This window comes from Scyliorhinus canicula, chromosome 28, assembly GCF_902713615.1.
Source record: "Scyliorhinus canicula chromosome 28, sScyCan1.1, whole genome shotgun sequence".
NCBI lineage: Eukaryota > Metazoa > Chordata > Chondrichthyes > Carcharhiniformes > Scyliorhinidae > Scyliorhinus > Scyliorhinus canicula.
The window spans coordinates 996,435-1,020,489 of record NC_052173.1 but is presented as its reverse complement, the minus strand read 5'-3'; the positions used below and the strand labels follow the sequence as shown (position 1 = coordinate 1,020,489).

Below are 24,055 nucleotides of genomic sequence, written 5' to 3'. Positions count from 1 at the left end.
AAGTCTTTGGCAGGTCGGATCAAGGATAACCCTAAAGGTTTCTTTTTTTTTAAAATAATTTTTATTGAAAAATTTTGATTTTATACAACATTGACGCACCTTAGTAAAATACCTTAGTAGAACCCTTGTATTGATCCTCTCGGCAAATTTGACCTTTTCCAATTTTATAAATCCCGCCATGTCACTGATCCAGAACCCTAAAACTTTCTATAGGTATGTCAGGAATAAAAGAATGACTAAGGTAAGAGTAGGGCCAGTCAAGGACAGTAGTGGGAAGTTGTGCGTAGAGTCCGAGGAGATAGGAGAGGTGCTAAATGAGTATTTTTCGTCAGTATTCACACAGGAAAAAGACACAGTTGTCGAGGAGAATACTGAGATACAGGCTACTAGACTAGAAGGGCTTGAGGTTCATAAGGAGGAGGTGTCAGTGATTCTGGAAAGTGTGAAAATAGATAAGTCCCCTGGGCCGGATGGGATTTATCCTAGGATTCTCTGGGAAGCTAGGGAGGAGATTGCTGAGCATTTGGCTTTGATCTTTAAATCATCTTTGTCTACAAGAATAGTGCCAGAGGACTGGAGGATAGCAAATGTTGTCCCCTTGTACAAGAAGGGGAGTAGAGATAACCCCGGTAACTATAGACCAGTGAGCCTTACTTCTGTTGTGGGAAAAGTCTTGGAAAGGTTTATAAGAGAGGCTGTATAATCATCTGGAAAGGAATAATTTGATTAGAGATAGTCAACATGGTTTTGTGAAGGGTAGGTCGTGCCTCACAAACCTCATTGAGTTCTTTGAGGAGGTGGCCAAACAGGTGGATGAGGGTAAAGCAGTTGATGTGGTGTATATGGATTTCAGTAAAAGGTTTGATAAGGTTCCCCACGGTAGGCTATTGCAGAAAATGCAGAGGCATGGGATTCAGGGTTATTTAGCAGTTTGGATCAGAAATTGGCTAGCTGATAGAAGACAAAGAGTGGTGGTTGATGGGAAATGCTCTGACTGGTGTCCAGTGATTAGTGGTGTACCACAAGGATCTGTCTTGGGGCCACTGCTGTTTCTCATTTTTATAAATGACCTGGAGGAGGCCGTAGAAGGATGGGTGAGTAAATTTGCAGATGACACTAAAGTCGGTGGAGTTGTGGACAGTGCAGAAGGATGTTACAAGTTACAGAGGGACATAGATAAGCTGCAGAGCTGGGCTGACAGGTGGCAAATGGAGTTTAATGCAGAAAAGTGTGAGGTGATTCATTTTGGAAGGAATAACAGAAAGGCAGAGTACTGGGTTAATGGTAAGATTCTTGGTAGTGTGGACGAGCAGAGAGATCTCGGTGTCCATGTCTATAGATCCCTGAAAGTTACCACCCAGGTTGAGAGGGTTGTTAAGAAGGCGTACGGTGTGTTAGCTTTTATTGGTAGAGGAATTGAGTTTCGGAGCCATGAGGTCATGTTGCAGTTGTACAAAACTCTGGTGCGGCCGCATTTGGAGTATTGTGTGCAGTTCTGGTCGCCACATTATAGGAAGGATGTGGAAGCATTGGAAAGGGTACAGAGGAGATTTACAAGAATGTTGCCTGGTATGGAGGGAAGATCATATGAGGAAAGGCTGAAGGACTTGAGGCTGTTTTCGTTAGAGAGAACAAGGTTAAGAGGTGACTTAATTGAGGCATACAAGATGATCAGAGGATTAGATAGGGTGGACATCGAGAGCCTTTTTCCTCGGATGGTGATGTCCAGCACGAGGGGACATAGCTTTAAATTGAGGGGAGATAGATATAGGACAGATGTCAGAGGTAGGTTCTTTACTCAGAGAGTAGTAAGGGCGTGGAATGCCCTGCCTGCAACAGCCGTGGACTCGCCAACACTAAACGCATTCAAATGGTCATTGGATAGGCATATGGACGATAAGGGAATAGTGTAGAGGGACTTTAGAGGGGTTTCACAGGACGGCGCAACATCGAGGGCCGAAGGGCCTGTACTGCGCTGTAATGTTCTATGTTCTAAACAGAGGCCCTATCTGCTCACTGAGGCTGTCAAAGATCCTATGCATGGCACTATTGTGAAGAAGAGAAGGGGAGTTTCCCCCAATATCCTGGCTGATAACCTTCAATCGACATCACAAAAATCAGATTACCTGGTAATTATCACAGTGCACACAACTTGGCTAACATGTTTCTTACAAAAATTACTGTACTTCAAAAGTACTTTGCCTGCAAAATGGTTTTTTGGGGCATTCTGCAATTGTGAAAGGTGCTTTATAATTGCAAGTCTGTCTGTCTTGGACAGTGGATATTCATAGGCTATTCAACAGTGGGGTGTATGCAAGTCAAACCTGGTATTGTTTTTGTTCAAAGTTCACACTCAACCATCTGTCCTGCGAAGCTCCGTGCTGCAACCTTTTGTACAAACCTCAGATTTTTGTGTTCAGCTCCAGTTGGTTCTGCATTTTTGCTGTTTTCTACGCCTCCTCCTCTCCGATTGTAATAGATTGAAGAAAAATTGCTTCAGTGAGCCAGGAGTATGCCCTGCTAATCTTTATAGTGCCACAAGATATTTTTCAACACCTACTGAAAAAGACCGATAGGACTTCAGTTTGGCATCTTATTTGAAATATGGGGCGGGATTCTCCGACCCCCCGCCGGGTGGGAGAATCGCCGGGGGTTAGTGTGAATCCCGCCCCCGCCGTCCTCCCAATTCTCCGCCCCCCCCCCCCCCCCCCCCCCTCCCCCTCCCCCCCCCCCCCCAAAACCGGCCCTGTGTGAGTTGCGCCGCCCGCCTCGGAGAATGGCGAGGTCTGGTGCGACTCAATGGGCCCCGTGGCTGTCCGGATTCTCCGGGGCTGGCCGGATTCTCCGGCCTGCGATGGGCTGAAATCCCACCCGTTCTATGCCAGTCCCGCCGGCGTAAATCAGAGTAGATCCCTTACTGGCGAGACTTGGCGGCGCAAGCGGGCTCTGGGGTTCCTGGGGGGTCGTGGAGGGATCTTGCCCCCGGGAGGTGCCCCAACGGTGGCCTGGCCCGCGGTCGGGGCCCACCGATCCGCGGGCGTGCCTGTGCCATGGGGCACTCTATTACTCTGCATCGCCCGTTTTGGTCCTCCACGATGGCCGATGCGGAGACGAACCCTCCCGCGCATGCGCGGACTTGCGGAGGCCCTTCGCCGCTGGTTGACGTGGCACCAAGCCCCAATCCCACCGGCCGGCGGGGCGCCAACCACTCTGAGGATTCCGCACTTTTGGGGCGGCCCGACGTGGGCGTGATTCACGCCACTCCGTCCCGCCGGGACCCCCTGCCCTGCTGGGTATGGGAGAATCCCACCCACGGTCTCCAACAGCACATACCTTTTTACTGCTCTGCAGTTGGGTATGAACCCACTCCAGCCATAGGTAAAAATACTTCCAAACTAACACATTGTAATTGGGGGTTCTTCCACGCAATTTAAAATAAAGTTGGTATGAATGCAGTGCATTTGAATGAAGTGCAGATTGGTATCCCAATCAAGTTTGGGTTGCAAGTAGAGGTAGCCAGTGCTGCCCAACCGAATATCAGGACCTCTTGTGGGACTTTGTGGGATGTGGTCTGACTGGTAGTTTTGCCCCATGAGCAGTTGTATACAGTTTGAACCTGTGGTTCTCCTGATTTTGAACAAATTAGGATGAAATTTAAATTTGTTCCAAAATCTAAAGCCAATAATTGTTCCTGATTAGTAGATGAACGATCACGTGGGTTAGGGCACTTTTACATTTGACTGTCCCAGTTTGGACTGAACGAGTGCACAGGCACTGATACCTGTGTGCCAGCTTACATTGCTAAAACAAGCCTCCTTATGCCAACGATTAGATCCACAATCCTATGAAAATTCAGATCTCTTCTGCCAGTGGGGTAGGGAGCTTGTTTTACCAATGCAAATGCAGAGAACTCCCCCAGCCAGGACTGCAGAAGTGTAAAAAGTAAAGGCACCTTTAATTCTACTTCACAGCTGTTAAATGACACTTAAGTGACTGGAACTGGTTATTCCGAGGCAGTTTTTCTGCTCCCTAAAATATAAAGCTCCTTGTTGTCGGGTTTTGTTGAAATGTGAAAATCCTGATCAAATACGTTTTGTCCCATTCTGTTTCACAGAATCCCTTTTGTTCCTCTGTGAATTTGAGTTGATGCAGTTTTGGACTTCATGCTCTCTTTCCTTCTGTAATCCTTTCCCTGCACTTCCATTGCTTCCCCTTCATAGGGAAAAGGTTACTGACACGGAGAGTGGACAGCCATTATAAATTCTGAGATTTTGGGGATCAAATATTGGCCCATACTGTGCTGGAGATGGGACCAGTTTGAGGTGTTGTTGAGGCTTGCGACTTCTACTTGTCCCATTGCAAAGACTGCTAGAAATGGGTTTATGTGGGGAGCCATGATTAGCAACTCCTGGACACCAGAGGACAAACACATGGAGCAAGAGAATATTTGGAGCGTGCCATGTTAGACTACCCTGCCATTCAGATAGAAAATATTTTGCACTGCAAATTTTGGGATGCGAGGAGACAAATGGGGCAGGGCTAACAGTCCGTTCCGTCAAGATACTGAAAGAAATAGGTTGGATTTCAAGAGAGAGGGGGAAAAAAGCAAAGGCAGTTGTTTTCTTTGGAAGATATCAAGAACAATGTAATATAATCTATGTGGCAAAGCTCCGTTTGGGCTGCATTTGAAGCACTTCGCTCTACACCACCCTTTGTATTCCAGCTGAATGCCTGAGGAGAGGTGACATTGGCTGCCTTCAATATCATGGTAACTTTTTGAACCAAGACTGGCAAAAAGGAACCACAACAAAACTGAGATCAAGAGGGATGAACAGGAAAATAAGGAAGATGGCTGTGGCTGTTGCAGGCCAGTGGCTGTTCCTCAAAGAAATATCCTCAGCCCAGCTATCTTCAGCTGTTTGATTCAGTGGTGCTTTTCTCCATCCGAAGGTCAAGATTGGGGTTGTTCACTGATTCTGTCAGTGTTCAGCTCCATAATGAAAACCCGTGCCAGCCTACAACCTAATATAAGGACTTGAGAATGAGGGGCAGGAGTAGACCATCAGGCGCCTTATGTCTGATCCGCTGTTAAATAAATAAAATCATGACTGATCTGAATGTGGCCTCAATTCCATTTTAATGTCTGTTTCGCATAACCCTTTACTCCCTTGTTCATCAAACGTGGTCTTGAAAATGTTCAATGAACCAGTCTCCATGGTAGAGAATTCCAAAGACTAATGACCGTCTGAGTGAAGTGATTTCTCCCCATCTCGAGTCTTAAACGGGAGGCCCTTTGCTTTTCGACTGTACTTCTGGTTCTAGATTTCCCACAGTGTGCAAATGCAACATCTCACCTTGGCCTTCAGTGGTACCACAACGTCCGGATCATCATTGCCCAGAAGATTAACTGGCCAACCATGTTAACACTGAATAGAAGGGCAGCACGGTGGCACAGTGGTTAGCACTGCAGCCTTATGGCACTGAGGTTCCAGGTTCGATCCTGGCCCTGGTTCACTGTCTGTGTGGAGTTTGCACATTTTCCCCATGTCTCCGTGGGTCTCACCCCCACAATCCAAACAGATGTGCAGGGTAGGTGAATTGGCCACGCGAAATTGCCCCTTAATTGGGAACAAAAAGAATTGGGTACTCTAAATTTATTTTTATAGAAGCACTGAATAGCTCACTTCCTGTCCACTGAAACTGTCTCCATCATATGCAGATCTGACGTCTGTAGCACAGTGGTGTACTCACTACTTGGCACAACAACACTCAAAGCTTCACACTCCCTTGATTGGTGGTCCTGGACTCTCAAAAATGACTGAAGACCTGTGAGAGCAGTTATCCACAAGCTGCCAGATATAACATAGAATATAGAACAGTACAGCACAGAACAGGCCCTTCGGCCCTCGTTGTTGTGCCGAGCATTGTCCGAAACCAAGATCAAGCTATCCCACTCCCTGTCATTCTGGTGTGCTCCATGTGCCTATCCAATAACCGCTTGAAAGTTCCTAAAGTGTCCGACTCCACTATCACAACAGGCAGTCCATTCCACACCCTAACCACTCTCTGAGTAAAGAACCTACCTCGGATATCCCTCCTATATCTCCCACCCTGAACCTTATAGTTATGCCCCCTTGTAACAGCTACATCCATCCGAGGAAATAGTCTCTGAACGTCCACTCTATCTATCCCCCCTCGTCATCTTATAAACCTCGATTAAATCACCTCTCGTCCTCCTCCGCTCCAAAGAGAAAAGCCCTAGCTCCCTCAACCTTTCCTCATAAGACCTATCCTGCAAACCAGGCAGCATCCTGGTAAATTTCCTTTGCACCCTTTCCAATGCTTCCACATCCTTCCTATAATGAGGTGACCAGAAGTGCACACAATACTCAAAATGTGGTCTCACCAGGGTCATGTACATTTGCAGCATAACCCTGCGGCTCTTAAACCCAAGCCCCCTGTTAATAAACGCTAACGCACCATAGGCCTTCTTCACGGCTCTATCCACTTGAGTGGCAACCTTCAGAGATCTGTGGACATGAACCCCAAGATCTCTCTGTTCCTTCATTTTCCTCAACCCTGCCGTTGACCCTGTAATCCGCATTCAAATTTTTTCTACCAAAATGAATCACCTCGCACTTATCAGGGTTAAACTCCATCTGCCATTTTTCAGCCCAGCTCTGCATCCTATCAATGTCTCTTTGCTGCCTACAACAGCTCTCCACCTCATCCACTACCCCACCAATCTTGGTGTCATCAGCAAATTTACTGACCCACCCTTCAGCCCCCTTCTCCAAGTCATTGATAAAAATCACAAATAGCAGAGGACCCAGCACTGATCTCTGTGGTTCACTGCTGGTAACTGGTCTCCAGTCTGAAAATTTTCCATCCACCACCACCCATCTGTCTTCTATGTGATAGCCAGTTACTTATCCAATTGGCCAAATTTCCCTCTATCCCACACCTCCTTACTTTCTTCATCAACCGACCATGGGGAACCTTATCAAATGCCTTGCTAAAATCCATGTATACAACATCAACTGCTCTACCTTCATCTACACACTTCGTTACCTCCTCAAAGAATTCAATCAAATTTGTGAGGCAAGACTTACCCTCCACGAATCCGTGTTGACTATCCCGGATTTAGCTGCATCTTTCCAAATGGTCATAAATCCTATCCTTCAGGGCCTTTTCCATTAACTTACTGACCACCGAAGTAAGACTAACCGGCCTATAATTACCAGGGTCATTCCTATTCCTTTCCTTGAACAGAGGAACAACATTTGTCACTGTCCAGTCCTCTGGCACTATCCCCGTGGACAGTGAGGACCCAAAGATCAAAGCCAAAGGCTCTGCAATCTCATCCCTTGCCTCCCAAAGAATCCTTGGATATACCCCATCTGGCCCAGGGGACTTGTCAACCCTCGGGTTTTTCAAAATTGCTAATACATCCTTCCTCAGAACATCTACCTCCTCCAGCCTACCCGCCTGTATCACACACTCATCCTCAAAAACATGGCCCCTCTCCTTGGTGAACACTGAAGAAAAGTATTCATTCAACGCCTCTCCTATCTCTTCTGACTCCATGCACAAGTTTCCACTAGTGTCCTTGACCGGCCCTACCCTCACCCTGGCCATTCTTATATTTCTCACATAAGAGTAAAAAGCCTTGGGGGTTTTCCTTGATCCGACCCACCAGGGACTTCTCATGCCCCCTCCTAGCTCTCCTGAGCCCTTTTTTTTTTAAGCTCATTCCTTACTACCTTGTAACCCTCAAGCAACCCAACTGAACCTTGTTTTCTCATCCTTACATACTCTTCCTTTTTCCTCTTGACAAGACATTCAACCTCTTTTGTGAACCATGGTCCCCTCACACGGCCTAACAGGGACATACCTATCAAGGACACGCAGTATTTGTTCCTTGATCAAGCTCCACTTTTCATTTGTGCCTTTCCCTGACAGTTTCTGTTCCCATCTTATGCTCCCTAATTCTTGCCTAATCGCATCATAATTACCCCTCCCCCAATTATAAACCTTGCCCTGCCGTATGGCCCTATCCCTCTCCATTGCAATAGTGAAAGACACCGAATTGTGATCACTATCTCCAAAGTGCTCGCCCACAAACTAATCTGACACTTGGCCCGGTTCATTACCCAGTACCAAATCCAATGTGGCCCCTCCCTCTTGTCGGCCTATCCACATATTGTGTCAGGAAACCCTCCTGCACACACTGTACAAAAACTGCCCCATCCGAACTGTTCGACCTATAGAGGTTCCAATCAATATTTGGAAAGTTAAAGTCACCCATGACAACTACCCTGAGACCTCCGCACCTATCCATAATCTGTTTTGCAATTTCTTCCTCCACATCTCTATTACTATTTGGGGGCTGATAGAAAACTCCTAACAACGTGACCGCTCCTTCCCTATTTCTACCTTCAGCCCATATTCCCTCTGCAGGCAGATCCCTTTCTGCAGCCGTTAAACTATCCTTGATTAACAATGCTACTCCTCCACCTCTTATACCACCTTCCCTACTCTTACTGAAACATCTATACCCTGGAACTTCCAACAACCATTCCTGTCCCTGTTCTAACCATGTCTCCGTAATGACCACAATATCGTAGTCCTAAGTTCACCTACCTTATTCCGGATGCTCCTTGCATTGAAGTAGACACACTTCAACCCACCTTTCTGTCTGCTGGTACACTCCTGCGACCTTGATACCCTCCTCAGTACCTCACTACTCTCAACACTGGCTTCTGGACTACAGCTCGTTTTCCCATCCCCCTGACAAATTAACTGCAGCTCCCCTTGTTACCTCATCACTAAGAATGACAAAACCAGCAATATCTCCAAAGTCATCACCTTCAGTTTCCCTCCAATTCACATGCACTTGGGCATACATCACCGTTCCTGTATTGTTACGTGTTATGAGATTACCATGTGAGCATTCCCTACCGAACAGCATTGTGGGAGCAGCACTGGAACCATTGTGGTTCAAGCAGAAAGCTCACTATCGCCACCACCTTGGGCTGTTCTATGATAACAAAGTACCCCACACACACACACACACACACACACACACACACACACACACACACCCCTTTTAAAAAGAAAACTGTGATTTATGGTCCAAACATAAAATATTCCTTTTTTTTGTTTGAAATATAGAACTTTAAGCATCTTATTTACTTTTTTGTGTATTTAGTATAACAAATATGGATTTTGTTCCAGTATGTAGTTAGTAAGCACAGGTTTAAAAAAAAAGTTAAATCCCAATGGGCCATTCATTGGGATTCAGGTGCACAGTGCAGCTTCTCTCAGATCATGGTAAGTCGCTTTGCTGTCTGCGCTGTTGGGAGTCTAATGGGTAGGGAGGTTGTGTAGCTGCTTGATATGTTTGATAACTGATCACATATGTCGTAAATTTAGGGAAAAGTACTCTGTTTCTGGTGTTTGCGTAAAACATTTGCATTGTGTCAAGGCTTTGATTTGCTGTAAACTCTTACTTATTCAAGGTATATGCAAAGAATTGCATTAGATTGAGGTATTTGTAAGCCGGGCTTTTTTCCAGCACCTTTCTTGACTTCACAATTTCCATAAGCATGAGCCTCTGATGAATCAAAGCATGTGTGTCTGTTCTCTAAGGAATATGGGTTAGCATAGCCATTGTTCAACAATTAACCATGAAACACAGTAAATCACTTTGGAGAGACTACTTGGGATAGCCTTTTATTTTCCTACGTTGCCTGGTAAGATGGGAAAATATCATATTGCTGAACTTGTGGATGATGGTGATTAGAAATCAAGCTATATACTGAAAGATTGGCAACATAGGGATATAATATAATAACCAGGGATCCAGCAAAGTAATTCTCTAACACTTGTCCGGCTATTGCGAATACAAGCAGTCCCTCAAAATGGAAGTTGAAAACACCACTGACCTGAGGATTAAGTGTGTAATATTTGTTTTTGTTTTTACTTCTAGCACAGCACTTTGAAAATGGACATAGAAGACTGCAATGGTCGTAGTTACATTTCAGGTAAGGGAGAAGTCTATTTTTATGGTAGAACCATTGGTTGCAGCACAGAAGGAGACCATTCGGCGCAGCGTGTCCGTACCAGCTTCCTGCAACAACAAATCCGCTCGTCCCACTCCCCTGTCATTTTTCTGTAGCCCCTTAATTTTTTTGTCTTCAGATAGTTATCCAATTCCCTTTTCAAAGCCACACTTAAATCTGCTTCCTTCAGGCAGTGCATTCCAGATCTTAACCACTGACTGAGTAAAAAAGGTTTCCCCTCATGTTGCTGTTGTTTCCTTTGCCAATCACCTTAAATTGGTGTCCTCTGATTCCCAATCCTTCTGCCAATAGGAACAGGTTCTCCCTACCAATTCCCTCGTGATTTTTAAAAAAAATTGCCCTGCACCCAATTTTTTTTCTAATGAAGAGGCAATTTAGCGTGGCCAATCCACCTACTCTGCACATTGTTGGGTTGTGGGGGTGAGACCCACGCAGACACTGGGAGAATGTGCAAACTCCACACGGATAGTGACCCAGGGTCGGGATTGTGCTGATCACTGCGCCACCGTGCCACCAACCCCTCCTGATTTGGAACACCTCCATCAAATTTCCCTGTAATTTTCTCAAGGAAAACAACCTCTGCTTCTCCAATCTACCCATATAACTGAAGTTCTTCATCCCTGGAACCATTCTGCTGAATCTTTCTTCACTCCAGTGCCTTCATAGCTTTCCTAAAGTGTTGTGCTCAGAACTGAATACTATACTCCAGGTGAGGCCGAACCAGTGTTTTATGCAGGTTTATCATAACTCACTCACTTTTGTCCTCTCAGCCACTACGTATAATGCCCAGGATCTGTATGCTGTATTACAGCTTTCTCAACCCGTTTTGTCTCCTTCAGTGATTTGCGCACTTATACCCCGGAGTCCCTTTGCCCTGCACTCCTTTAGAATTGTACCCTTTACTTTGCCTTAGTTATTCCAACCAAAATTATATTTTATTTCTTCCATGGGCTGTGGGCATTATTGGCAAGACCAAAGTGAGTGTTGGTCCAATGGAAAGTGTGCCTGGAGAATTGATAATTGAAAGTAGGGCAATGGCTGATGCATTGAGCAGGTATTTTGCATTGATCTTCACTATAGAGGACAACAGTAATATCCCAGAACTCGTTGTAAATCAGGAAATGGGAGGGAAGGAAGAACTCGGGAAAGTGGTATTGTCCCCTCTAAATTGAGGGGTGATAGATATAGGACAGATGTCAGAGGCAGTTTCTTTACTCTGATTCCACACACAACTTTCCACTACTACCCTTGATTGGCCCTAATCTTACTCTAGTCATTCTTTTGTTCCTGATATACCTATAGAAAGCCTTAGGGTTTTCCTTGATCCTATCCGCCAACGACTTTTCATGTCCTCTCCTCGCTCTTCTTAACTCTCCCTTTAGGTCCTTCCTGGCTAACTTGTAACTCTCAAGTGCCCTAACTGAGCCTTCATGTCTCATCCTAACATAAGCCTTCTTCTTCCTCTTGACAAGTGCTTCAACTTCCTTAGTAAACCACGGTTCCCTTGCTCGACAACTTCCTCCCTGCCTGACAGGTACATACTTATCAAGGACACGCAGTAGCTGTTCCTTGAAAAAGCTCCACATTTCGATTGTACCCATCCCCTGCAGTTCCCTTCCCCCATCCTATACATCCTAAATCTTGCCGATTAGCATCATAATTGCCTTTCCCCCAGCTATAACTCTTGCCTTGCGGTATATACCTATCCCTGCCCATCGCTAAAGTAAACATAACCGAATTGTGATCACTATCACCAAAGTGCTCACCTACCTCCAAATCTAACACCTGTCCTGGTTCATTACCCAGTACCAAATCCAATGTGGCATCGCCCCTTGTTGGCCTGTCTACATACTGTGTCAGAAAACCCTCCTGCACACACTGCACAAAAACTGACCCATCTATAGTACTCGAACTATAGTATTTCCAGTCAATATTTGGAAAGTTAAAGTCCCCCATAACAACTACCCTGTTACTCTTGCTCCTGTCGAGAATCATCTTTGCTATCCTTTCCTCTACATCTCTGGAACTATTCGGAGGTCTATAGACAACTCCCAACAGGGTGACCTCTCCTCTCCTGTTCCTAACCTCGGCCCATACTACCTCAGTAGACGAGTCCTCAAACGTCCTTTCTGCCGCCGTAATACTTTTTTTGATTAACAATGCCACACCCCCCCCCTCTTTTACCACCTTCTCTGTTCTTACAGAAACATCTAAATCCTGGAACCTGCAACAACCATTCCTGTCCCTGCTCTACCCATGTCTCCGAAATCACCACAACATCGAGATCCCAGGTACCAACCCATGCTGCAAGCTCACCCACCTTATTCCGGATGCTCCTGGCGTTGAAATAGACACATTTCAAATCAGCATCTTGCTTGCCGGTGCCCTCTTTCGAACTTTTAATCCTATCCCTGACCTCACTACTCTCAACATCCTGTACACTGGGACTACAATTTAGGTTCCCATCCCCCTGCTGAATTAGTTTAAATCCCCCCGAAGAGCACTAGCAAATCTCTGTGTCTTCTCCCTTCCCTTCTGAGCAACAGGTTCAGACTCTGTGCCAGAGACCTGTGCCCCATTGCTTACCCCTGGTAAGTCGTCCGTCTCCCCCCCCCCCCCAACAGTATCCAAAACGATATACTTGTTATTGAGGGGAACGACCACAGGGGATCCCTGCACTGCCTGCCGGTTCCCTTTCGTTCCCCTGATGGTAACCCATCTACCTTCTTTTACCTGAGGTGTGACTACCTCCCTATAACTCCTCTCAATAACCCCCTCCGCCTCCCGAATGATCCGAAGTTCATCCAGCTCCAGCTCTAGGTCCCTAACGCGGTTCTCGAGGAGCTGGAGTTGGGTGCACTTCCCGCAGATGTAGTCAGCAGGGGCACTCGAGGTGACCCTTTCCTCCCACATTCTGCAGGAGGAACATTCAACTGCCCTAACCTCCATTCCCACTGAACTAACTTCCCAACTACTGAAAACAAAAAAAACAACAAAAAAAACTTGTTAGTTTAGCAATCCGACGGACAGAACTTTTTTTTTGGTTAGAGGACCTCCGGAGGTGCTTGGCTCTTCCCACCAAATTAGATCACTTTACTCTTTCCTGCGTTAAATTTTGTCGACCACTTGTCCACTCATTCCACCACTCTGTCTATGTCTTTGAAGTTTTTCACTATCCTCGCGATACTGCCAAGCTTTGTGTTACCTGCAAATTTCAGAATTGTGCTTCGTCCACTCAAGTTTAGGTCATTAATATATACCAAGACGGTGTATATTATGGAGGCATGGTGGCACAGTGGTTAGCACTGCTCCCTCACAACGCCAAGGACCCAGGTTTGATCCCGGAATTGGGTGACTGTTTGGAGTTTGAATATTCTCCCCATGTCTGCGTGGGTTTCCTCTGGGTGCTCTGGTTTCCTCCCACAGTCCAGGTTAGGTGGATTGGCCACGATCAATGCGTTGGGTTCAGGGGTAGGGTGGGCCTCGGTAGAGTGCTCTTTCGGAGCGTTGGTGGAGAGCCATTGGGCTGAATGGCCGCCTCCTGCGCTGTAACGATTCGCACATTTTGAGGGGTGTTACGCAGATGGAAAACATGGTAACGTTGAGAACTGGTGATTCTCCTTCGGTCAGGAATGTCTGAGCCCTACCAAACGAGGACTTCAACAAACAAAGGACAACAGTCAGACCGGGAGGACTCTCGAGGTGCGACCGTGAATGGTCAACGGAGCAACTATTGGAGTTTTTGACGGCTGAATTTAAGCAGCAGAGGAATGTGACTGTGGGGGACTTTCCTGGGGTGACAGAGCCAATCTGGGCTGCCCTAGAGCGAGTGGAGCAGAGGCTGGAGGCGCAGACTGCGTTGCTCCAGAAAGTGGAGGAATTGGTGGCTGATCATGAGGATCGTTTGGCCTTGTTGGAGGCAGAAATGTTGTTGAGGGCAGAGGGCCAGAAAAAGTTGAGGGATGGTGGCACGTGGCACAGTGGTTAGCACTGCTGTCTGTGCCGCTGAGAACCTGGGTTCTTTCCCGGCCCTGGGTCACTGTCCGTGTGGAGTTTGCACATTCTCCCTGTGTCTGCGTGGGTTTTACCCCCACAACCCAAAGATGTGCAGGGTAGGTGGATTGTTCACGCTAAATTGCCCCTTAATTGAAAAAAAAATAATTGGGTACTCTAAATTGATACAAAAAAGAAAAGGGGGCAGATTGGGGGTGCTGGGACGGGGGTGCTGGGACGTCTGAAGGGTGGTTTGTGGTGAATGTTTCCTGGTGCTGTTTTTCATAGAATTTACAGAAGGAGGCCATTCGGCCCATCGAGTCTGCACTGGCTCTTGGAAAGAGCACCCTACCCAAGGTCAACACCTCCACCCTATCCCCATAACCCAGTAACCCCACCCAACACTAAGGGCAATTTTGGACACTAAGGGCAATTTAGCATGGCCAATCCACCTAACCTGCACATCTTTTGGACTGTGGGAGGAAACCCACGCACACACGGGGAGGATGTGCAGACTCCGCACAGACAGTGACCCAAGCCGGAATGGAACCTGGGACCCAGGAGCTGTGAAGCATTTGTGCTATCCACAATGCTATTTTTTAAAGTTCAACACGATTTTCCTCCTTGTTTTTTCATTTCCCTCCTGAACCTTCTATATTCAACCTTGTCAGGTGAACAATATAATTGAGAAAATCTGTTGTGCAACATTTTTCTGCTTCATCTTACACTATCTTTTTTTTGTAATCGGGGGAGCTCCGGATTTGTTTGCGTATCTCTCTCCCAGATGGAATGTACCTTGATTGTCCGAACGAAACTATCTCCTCTTTGAAGGTAGCCCATTGTTCCTTACAATTTGCCACCCAATCTTTGAATTCATTGACATTGGCCCTCGCCCAATTAATTATTTTTGCTTTGGATTCTTATCTTTTACTGTCCCTCCTGACATATGATCCACTTGACCTGCCTCATTCCCTGAACCAGATGCAGCAATGTCTCCTTGTTGGACTGGAAACGTGGAGAAGTTTCTCCTGAACACACACTAGAGCAGTGGTGGGAAACCTATGGCCCATCTGAGTTCTGAGTGCGACCAACGAGACATTTTGGCTGTAGCCCATGTGCAGGGTTGCCACATTCCACTGATTTCCGTTTGTGGAGTTTTTTTCCCCACCAGCGTCATGCTGTGATGCAAACTTAGCAAGTGAAGTGAGGTGCAGACTGATGGCTCTCAATCAATGTTGTGTGCAGTGCGCTTCCTCTGCGTCAGTGTAAATATTTATTTTTAATCATTTGAAGTTGATGGTTCTAAATGAATGATTAATCGTTATGGAATATTCGGTGTGTATTAAATATATTCAATCTTATTCATGAGATCATGATGAATCAACCTGCCTGGACGGCCCACTGAGATGGAGGGCCACTCATGCAGCCCATTACTCACCTAGGATGCCAATTGTTGCTCGAGAAACTCTTCTCCCTTTCTGCCCTTTACATTATCATTATCACAGTCTATATTATGACAATTAAAGCCTCTCATTAAATTATTCCTGCACCTCTTGCAATTTTCTTGCACATTTGTTTCTTTCCCACTACAGAATGCACCCAATAGTGTAATGGTGCCTCTATTGTTCTTTTACTCTAACCAAATAGATTCTGTACCTGGCCCCTCTTGGACATCATCTCTTTGTAGCACTATAATGTTCTCCTTCATTGGTAATGCTACCCCTCCTTTCTCTCCCTGTCATGTTTTGACTTCAACTTCCAGTCATCTGGACCAATTGGCTTTGTTTCTAACTTTGCAGAAATATTCTAAAATGTCCTGGATAAAATGCTTCATGTGTTGACTTCATGTACGTATGTTGATCCTTAGTGAAGACATCTTGCTCGGCTCACTATTCAATTTGCATGACGGCGCTCACTGTCGAGGCTCTTGTGTGAACAAGGCCATTTGGCAATTTGAGAAACAAACCAGTGCTCCATGGAGCATCATTAGGCTGTGATATTGACTACATGACTAACATGCAATACATGATTGCAATATTGACATGGAGATCGTACTGTTCTGTGTGTGCATGATGATTTGAGAAAGACCACGGCAGGCTCTCAGCTGCCTGTACTATCGGAGACTAGTGAATGGGCAAGCTGTACTATTTCAGAATTTTTCCAGGTTGAGACTACCTCCTGCTATTTCCATCAAATGTTTCAGTTGAAACCAGCCTGCACTCTGTTGCTACTTCCCATTATATTTTTGTTTGGCAAGCTGCATACGTTAACACACAAACCTGTTCTCGCGCATCAAAGGGGACCATTTTTATGTTTTCTTTTGCTGCAAACATTGTGTGTCTTTGATTTTGTAACTTGTTGAAGAATGTAGACACACCATTCCAGATTCTGTTGTAGCAACTCCAAACTGAATACTTTGCACTTAGTACCAGACATTTCCCACCATAATCTCTCATTGATTTTCTTGGGAAATGTATCATATTAAAAACAGTAACAGATTCTGCTTCACCCTTGTACTTTTCGTTTGTAGCAGCAGAATCATATTTCTTCTGAAATTTAAGTTAGAAAGTAAATAGTCATTGTATGACAGTACATGATCAGGTCATGAATTAATTTTCCTCAATTGTATCAATGTTGGCAAACTGATATTTGGCAATTCTTGACATAGGGACGGTAGGTAGAAAATTATTTTTATAAACTTTTTAAAAATAAAATTGTTATCGTAAATACTATGTGTGGCAATTATACCTTTTAAAATCTATAATTTGATCTGACAAGGTAGAAAGATTCAAAATGTGATGTCATTTACAGAAAATACAGGTGATGGAAGATTGCGTCTTTTGTATGGTTTTAAAAAATAATCTTGAGTATCGCCATCTGAAAACCTGACTGAAAAAATTGTAAAGAGAATTGGTATCAAGCAATAACAGATCAGAGTGGGAGCTAGTTAAGCAGTTGGTACCGAGGACCCAAACAACAGTTTGAACTGTGCATTGGTGTATTAGTTAGTAGTGCTAAGCAATTTGAATAACTTTCGATATCGTCAGCAAGCCCTGTTTAATCTAATACTATTTTTAATGGAAAAAAGTTATATTTATGTAGCACAGTAAGACATTATCAAGACATCCCAAAAGACTTTGCACCCAATCAATTTGCTTTTGACATGCAAACACTATTATGTAGACAAATTTGGCAAAGTTTTACAAACAGCAAATTAATGAATGATCATAGAATATGTTTTTGGTGATGTTGATTTGGGGAGGAATATATCTTTGAAAATGCTTTTATTGAAAACTTTTTCATTCTAACAAAACAATTTTATAATATAAAAAGATGCTTCAAGCTGCACTGTAATAAGAGCACAATCAAAAACCCATCCAACCATAACCCCCCCCCCCCCCCCAAATATTCAACTAAAACCCCCTTACAACTGACGATGACTACTACTTTCAAAAAATAAACGACTGGCTGCTACCTTGCGTAGAACCCTCCTACCGACCCCCTCATGGTGCACTTGACCGTCTCCAAATGTAAGAATTCCATGAGGTCACCCAATCAGGCCGAGACACTGGGCAGAGTAGAAAGAATATATGGCTATCGTTAACCGTCCCCAATAACACTGCTCACACCAGTCATCCACCCCCTTCATCCAACGTGGGATCCAGTTCAAACCCCCCCCCCCACAATTTCGGCATGTGGCATGATGGTTAGCACTGCTACTTCACAGTACCAGGGACCCGGGTTCGTTTCCAGCCTTGATTGACTGTCGATGTGGAGTTTGCATGTTCTCCTTGTGTCTGCGTAGGTTTGCTCCGGTTTCTTCCCATAGTCCAACGATGCGCTGGTTAGGTGAATTGGTCAGGCTAAATTGCCCTTTCGTCTCCAAAAGTTAAGTGAGCTGCGAGGGGGGTGGATTGAGGTAAGGTGCTCTTTCAGTGGGTCGGTGCAGACTTGAATGGGCCAAATGGCAGCCTCCTGCAATTTGTGGACGGTGATGCCAAGAAAAATGAAGGAAAAGCCTTCTGCAAAAAAAAATCATGAATCTGGAAATATTGAAACAAAGGGAGTTGAAATTTTTCTGACATCTCCTCAAATCTGACAAACCTTCTCTCCATGAACCCTTTCCAAACTCTACCCTTCCCATAGCCCACTGGCGCAAGAGATGATTACTACAAATAGGGGCCAACTACGACATGGAGCTAAATTTAAAATGCTGTCTGAACTGCTTCCAAATTCTCAGGACGGGCACCATCACTGGATTCAAAGAAAATCTTGCAGGAGGGAAGGGAGACGGTCACTAAAGCACCCAAACTAGTGTCTCTACAAGAACTCACTTCCATTTTCCCCCATGCAGAACTCTGGTCACCAAGCCATCCCAGCACTTCTCAATATTGACAGCCCAATAATAAAATAATTGGGTAAAACTAAACTGCCTGACTGTCTATCTCTGGAAGAATGTCCGAGGGGTCTTGCCTGCCCAGATAAAAGAGCACACTAATTTATTAACTCTGATAAAGAAGGAATTGGGAGAAAAGTAGAGAGACACTGAAAAATAAATTTTAAATCTCGGGAGAACATTCATTTTAATAGTCTGGACCCTGCCCGCTAAGGACAGGGGGAGATTATCCCACTTCTGCAAGTCCGATTTGACCCCATTCACCAGACTAGCATAATTTAATTTACGAAGCGAGGCCCAATCATGGACCTCACCGATACCCAGATAAGGAAAGCTAGATCTGACCAGGTGAAAAGGCAACATCCCCAGATCGGCTCCCCTTCCGGGGGGAGTTAACCGGAAAGTGCTCTTGTCTAAATTCAACTTGTACCCAGCTCAGGAACCAAAACCCCTTCGTTATCTCACCCATAGTAAAAACTCCGTCTGTAATAAGAAGAAGATTATCATCTGTGTGCAAGGATACTGTACACTCGCTCCCTCCCCGATTTATCCCCTTCGAGCTACTGGAAGATTTTAACTCTATGGCCAGAGGTTCGATTGCTAAAGCAAATAGAAGCGCAGACGGTGGACATCCCTGACTCGTACCCCTACTCAATGGAAAATAACCAGATCTCAAGGCATTAGTGAAAACACTAGCTGTAGGGGCCCTATACAGTAAACAAATCCAGGATATGAACAGTCGCCCAAAACCAAATATCCGGAGAATCTCAAAGAGAGAGGCCCACTCCATCCTAACAAACGCTTTTTCAGCATCCATGGAAACAATCGCCTCTGGTTTGGGCATTTGAGTAGGGGAAAGGACAATATTTAACAGCCTACTGATAATTGCTGATCCTTGACGAAGCCTGTTTGGTCTTCTGAGATCACCTCTTGGAGGCAGGGCTCAAACCGCTGTGCCAGGACCTTTGCGAGTAATTTAGCATCTACATTCAAACGCGAAATTGTTCCAAATGACCCACACTCGGTCGGATTCTTGTCCTCCTTCGGGATCAGGAAGATGGAGACATGTGCAAGTGTAATGGGCAACGAGCACCGGGACAAGGAGTAATTGAACATGTATTAATGGGATCAACTGTTCTGCGAACCTCTTGTAAAACTCTCTGGGGGGAGAGCAGCACGGTGGTGCAAACGTTAGCACTACTGCCTCACAGTGCCGAGATCCTAGTTTCGATCCCGGCACTGGGTTACTGTCTGTGTGGAGTTTGCACATTATCCCCGTGTTTGCTTGACTTTTGCCCCCACAACCCAAAGGTGTGCAGAGTAGGTGGATTGGCCACGCAAAATTGCCCCTTAATTGAAAAAATAAATTGGGAATGCTAAATTTATATATTTTTAAAAAACTCGATAGGGAATCCATCAGGGCTGGGAGCTTTGCCCATTCCATAATTTCCTCTGGGCATAATGGGAATTCAAACTCCTCCTGCCCTCTGTCTCCACCACTGGTAAGGATAACCCATCCAAAAACTCCACCGTGGCCGAACTGTCCTCCGCATGCTCCAACCGATATAGATCCCGATAGAATGTTTCAATAGCCGCGTTGACCTTGGAGCAGAAATCAAACTGCCACCCCAGTCCCTTATCTGCATAATCACTTGGGAAGCAGCCGGCTGTGCTGATGAGCAGAAAGGTGACTGGCCTTCTACCCAAGTTCATAAAAGCCCCCCTCGCGTGTCGCAGCTGGCTCGCAGCCTTGCATGTTGGTAGCAGTTCAATTTGCATCTGCAGCTTCCTACTCTCAAGCCGCTCCAGGGTAGGGGCAAGCGAGCTTTGATTGTCCACCAGTCTCTGCTCCTCCACTCTCGCAGTCCTTTCCATGTATGCTCTGTAAATTATCTCCCCCCTGATGACCACTTGAAGGGGTGCCCCACATGTGTTTGCAAATTCTTTTGTCCGCCAATGACTCCGTAACCAATCTCCATGACGGGCACTGAGAGGGACCTGACTCCAGTATCAAATCCACAAAATGTGGGGCATGGTCTGAAATCACAAACACCGAATACCCCGCCCTCTTCACCCAAGGGAGGAGAGACCTGCTCACCACAAAAAAGTCAATACGTGAGTAAACTTTTTTTTTTTATTTTACATTTTTTCCAATTAAGGGGCCCTTTAGCATGGTCAATCCACCTTACCTGCATATCTTTGGCACCCCGTCCTTCACCACCGAAGCAGAGTCGCCACCCTGTGCAACATCTACAAGATGCACTGCAGCAACTCACAAAGACTCCTTCGACAGCACCTTCCAAACCTCTACCATCGATAAGGACAAGGACAGCAGATATATATGAACACCACCAGCTTCAAATTTCCCTCCAAGCCACTCACCATCCTGACTTGGAAATATATCGGCCTTTCCTTCACTGTCGCTGGGTCAAAATCTTGCAACTCCCTCCCTAACAGCACTGTGGCTGTACCGACACCAGATGGACAAAAGCAGTTAAAGAAGCTAGCTCACCGCCACCTTCCCCGAGAGAAACTTGATTTGGGCAATAAATATTGCCTACATCTTGTGAAATAATTATTAAAAGCTTCAAAAGCAGTTATTGGCTGTAAAATGCTTTAAGACGTCAGTTTTCTTTTTTACAAATAACATTTACAATACTGCACAACAGCTTTCTTTTCCAATTTCTTATTGTGGGAGCCGATAATTAAATTGCTTCTTGAAATTGAAACAGATTTTTACTCTTTTCAAGAGATTAAAACGAACTTATTTCAAAGAGACTTTAGTCAACTCTCGACTAATTTTGGGAGCATTACAGGGCTTGCTTGAATTTGAATACCTAAATGATATATTTTTAAAAGCTGTCATATACAAACCTAATTATGTGAAATTATTCAAGTTTGAATTATTTCTCTCGCCAGTCTTTAACTGGCTGGTAAAGCTTGAGTATTGTATCAGGATTGGCTTGATACAGGGATATTGACTGTGGCTGTTTTTTAAAATTACTTGTGTACTGTGACTGGGTTAAAGAACAGCCACTAAATCAGGCTTCTCCAACCTCTGGGTTGTGGACAAGATCCGGCCGTCACGCCTTTCGACTCGGCCGTTGAAATCTTCATGGACAGACCTTAAGTGCTGCAAGCTTCATCATCCAATGGCAGGCTGGTTTCTCATTGGTTAGCCTATCAACAGCCAGTGCAGGGACCAACCAGCCTGTGATTAGATGAGCAACACGTAACCCGGTAAGTTTTCATTTTCGGTTTCAGCATGGGGAGCAAGGAGCAATAGGTAAGTACGGCACTGAGGGGTGCGGATGTGTGTGACTAACCGTGTGAGCACAATAAGAAATCTTACAACACCAGGTTAAAGTCCCAACAGGTTTGTTTCAAACACTAGCTTTTGGAGCACTGCTCCTTCCTCGGGTGAGATTTCTTACTGTGCTCACCCCCAGTCCAACGCCGGCATCTCCACATCATAACAGTGTGAGGCAGCCTAACTCCCGGGCACCGGATTCACATGCATTCTCACCACCCCAAACCAGCATATACACACTGCACCTATTCACAGTGGGTGAGAGGGTGAACACCCTGAGACTGAGTGAGCCAAACACACACACACTGAACCTTCTCACCTGGTCATTTTTATCAGTTACTCTTTTCAACTTATCAAATTTCTTTTTTAGTATCCAATTCATTTTTTCCAATTAATGGGCAATTTAGCGTGGCCAGTCCACCTACCCTGCACATCTTTGGGTTGTGGGGGCGAAAACCACGCAAACACTGGGAGAATGTGCAAACTCCACACGGACAGTGACTCCGAGCAGAGATCGAACCTGGGACCTCGGCACCATGAGGAAGCAGTGCTAACCACTGCGCCACCGTACTGCCCTTCAACTTATCAAATTAATGCTGTGACATTGCTTTACTGTTGCTGAGCATTTTTATTTTTGTAATACCTCAACTTTATTTTTGGAAATTCAGTTTATTGTTGTGCCAAATATTATCTTTATGAAATTTGTTCATCGGCCCCTTGTGAGGAACAAACGTTAATTGTGGCCCCGCCAAGCAAAGAGGTTGGACAAAAAAAATCAAAACTGAATAAATGCACAGCATAGAGAATCTATTTGTCCCATCGAGTCTGCACCAGATTTGCCACTGGCACGTTTGGCTAGCTGTTGTGAAGCCGAGTGCTCTTTTACAGTCCCACTGAACTTGTTGCATATTTTAGCTGAAGCTGTATTTTATTTCTGGACCATCAGAGACCCACAAGGTTTGTCGTCAAATTAGTGTCTTTATTGCAGCAATACTTCTCTAATTGCAGGATTTTTAGTTATTTCATCAGCTACTTTAACAGAATCAAAATTGGGCAGCACGGTAGCATGGTGGTTAGCACAATTGCTTCACAGCTCCAGGGTCCCAGGTTCGATTCCCGGCTCGGGTCACTGTCTGTGCGGAGTCTGCATGTTCTCCCCGTGTGTGCGTGGGTTTCCTCCGGGTGCTCCGGTTTCTTCCCACAGTCCAAAGATGTGCAGGTTAGGTGGATTGGCCATGCTAAATTGTCCTTGGTGTCCAAAATTGCACGTAGTGTTGGGTGGGGTAACTGGGTTATGGGGATAGGGTGGAGGTGTGGGCTTGGGTAGTGTGCTCTTTCCAAGAGCCGGTGCAGACTCGATGGGCCGAATGGCCTCCTTCTGCACTGTAAATTCCATGAACTTTTATAAAACTTCTCACTGTTGAGAAAAGCGACGTATGGCTGTCCATATGTAAAGACCAGTCTAGGAATATAAATACAGATTTTCTTTGGAATCTGGACTTGTTTACAGTCAGAAATATGATAGACGAATTGGGAGCTGTTTTCTCCCAAGTTGTAAAGGGAGGTTTACATCTGATGGGCTCAATATTTTTTGAAGAATAAACACTCTTATTTCCTTGTAATTTGCCTGTTTTAATTTCAGTATCTATTATCGAAGAAAACTGTTTCCTAACTACCAATCTTGTTCCATGATGTCCTTGCTTAGGATTCAAGTTTCATAGCGACATTATAACTGTTTTCCTTGTGTCAAAGTGTGTATGTTGGCATGCCTGTTGGAATTAGACTTTAGAAACTCTGCAGGGTATAGTCCGTTATCATTTTTGTCGATAGTGAACTCAGATGTATGCTTTTAATTCACTTGGCAGCCTTTCTAAAACGTTTTCATTCCCATCTAGTGAATCTTTGTTCTTAGCACAAAGTATAGCTTTTGAATCATTTGTATCAAATAATTGTCCTTGATATTTTGCCATGCTTCACCAATTCCATCATCTCACCCTGCCAATCATGCCAACCCCGCCCCACTCTTGCCAACACTATCCCACCCCTCACAGGAAAACCATTTTGCCAGCCAGGGCAGCTTTCGTTTGTTGAGCTCCCCTTGCCTTCTGCTGTTTTTGCTCTCCTCCAGCCATTGGCAGCCACATGTGCATCAAGCACTCCAGCCCTGTCCACAATCCCATATCCCTCTGTCTGCGCCAAGCACAAACCAGCAAATAAACCTGCATCCTTTAAACTGACCAATCAAAACTGACAAATACTAAATATCGTATA

General features: G+C 45.2%; 1 protein-coding gene across 4 annotated transcripts in view; it reads left to right on the top strand.

Annotated features, from left to right (window-relative positions):
• ikzf4 (IKAROS family zinc finger 4) overlaps positions 1-24,055 on the top strand; it is a 235,272-nt gene that overhangs the window by 88,507 nt on the left and 122,710 nt on the right. For all 4 annotated transcript variants that reach the window (XM_038786693.1, XM_038786690.1, XM_038786688.1 and 1 more), the window contains exon 2: positions 9,992-10,046. In XM_038786693.1, coding sequence (XP_038642621.1) covers positions 10,007-10,046 — 40 coding nt within the window. In that variant the 5' untranslated portion in view covers positions 9,992-10,006. The remainder of the gene's footprint in view (positions 1-9,991; positions 10,047-24,055) is intronic.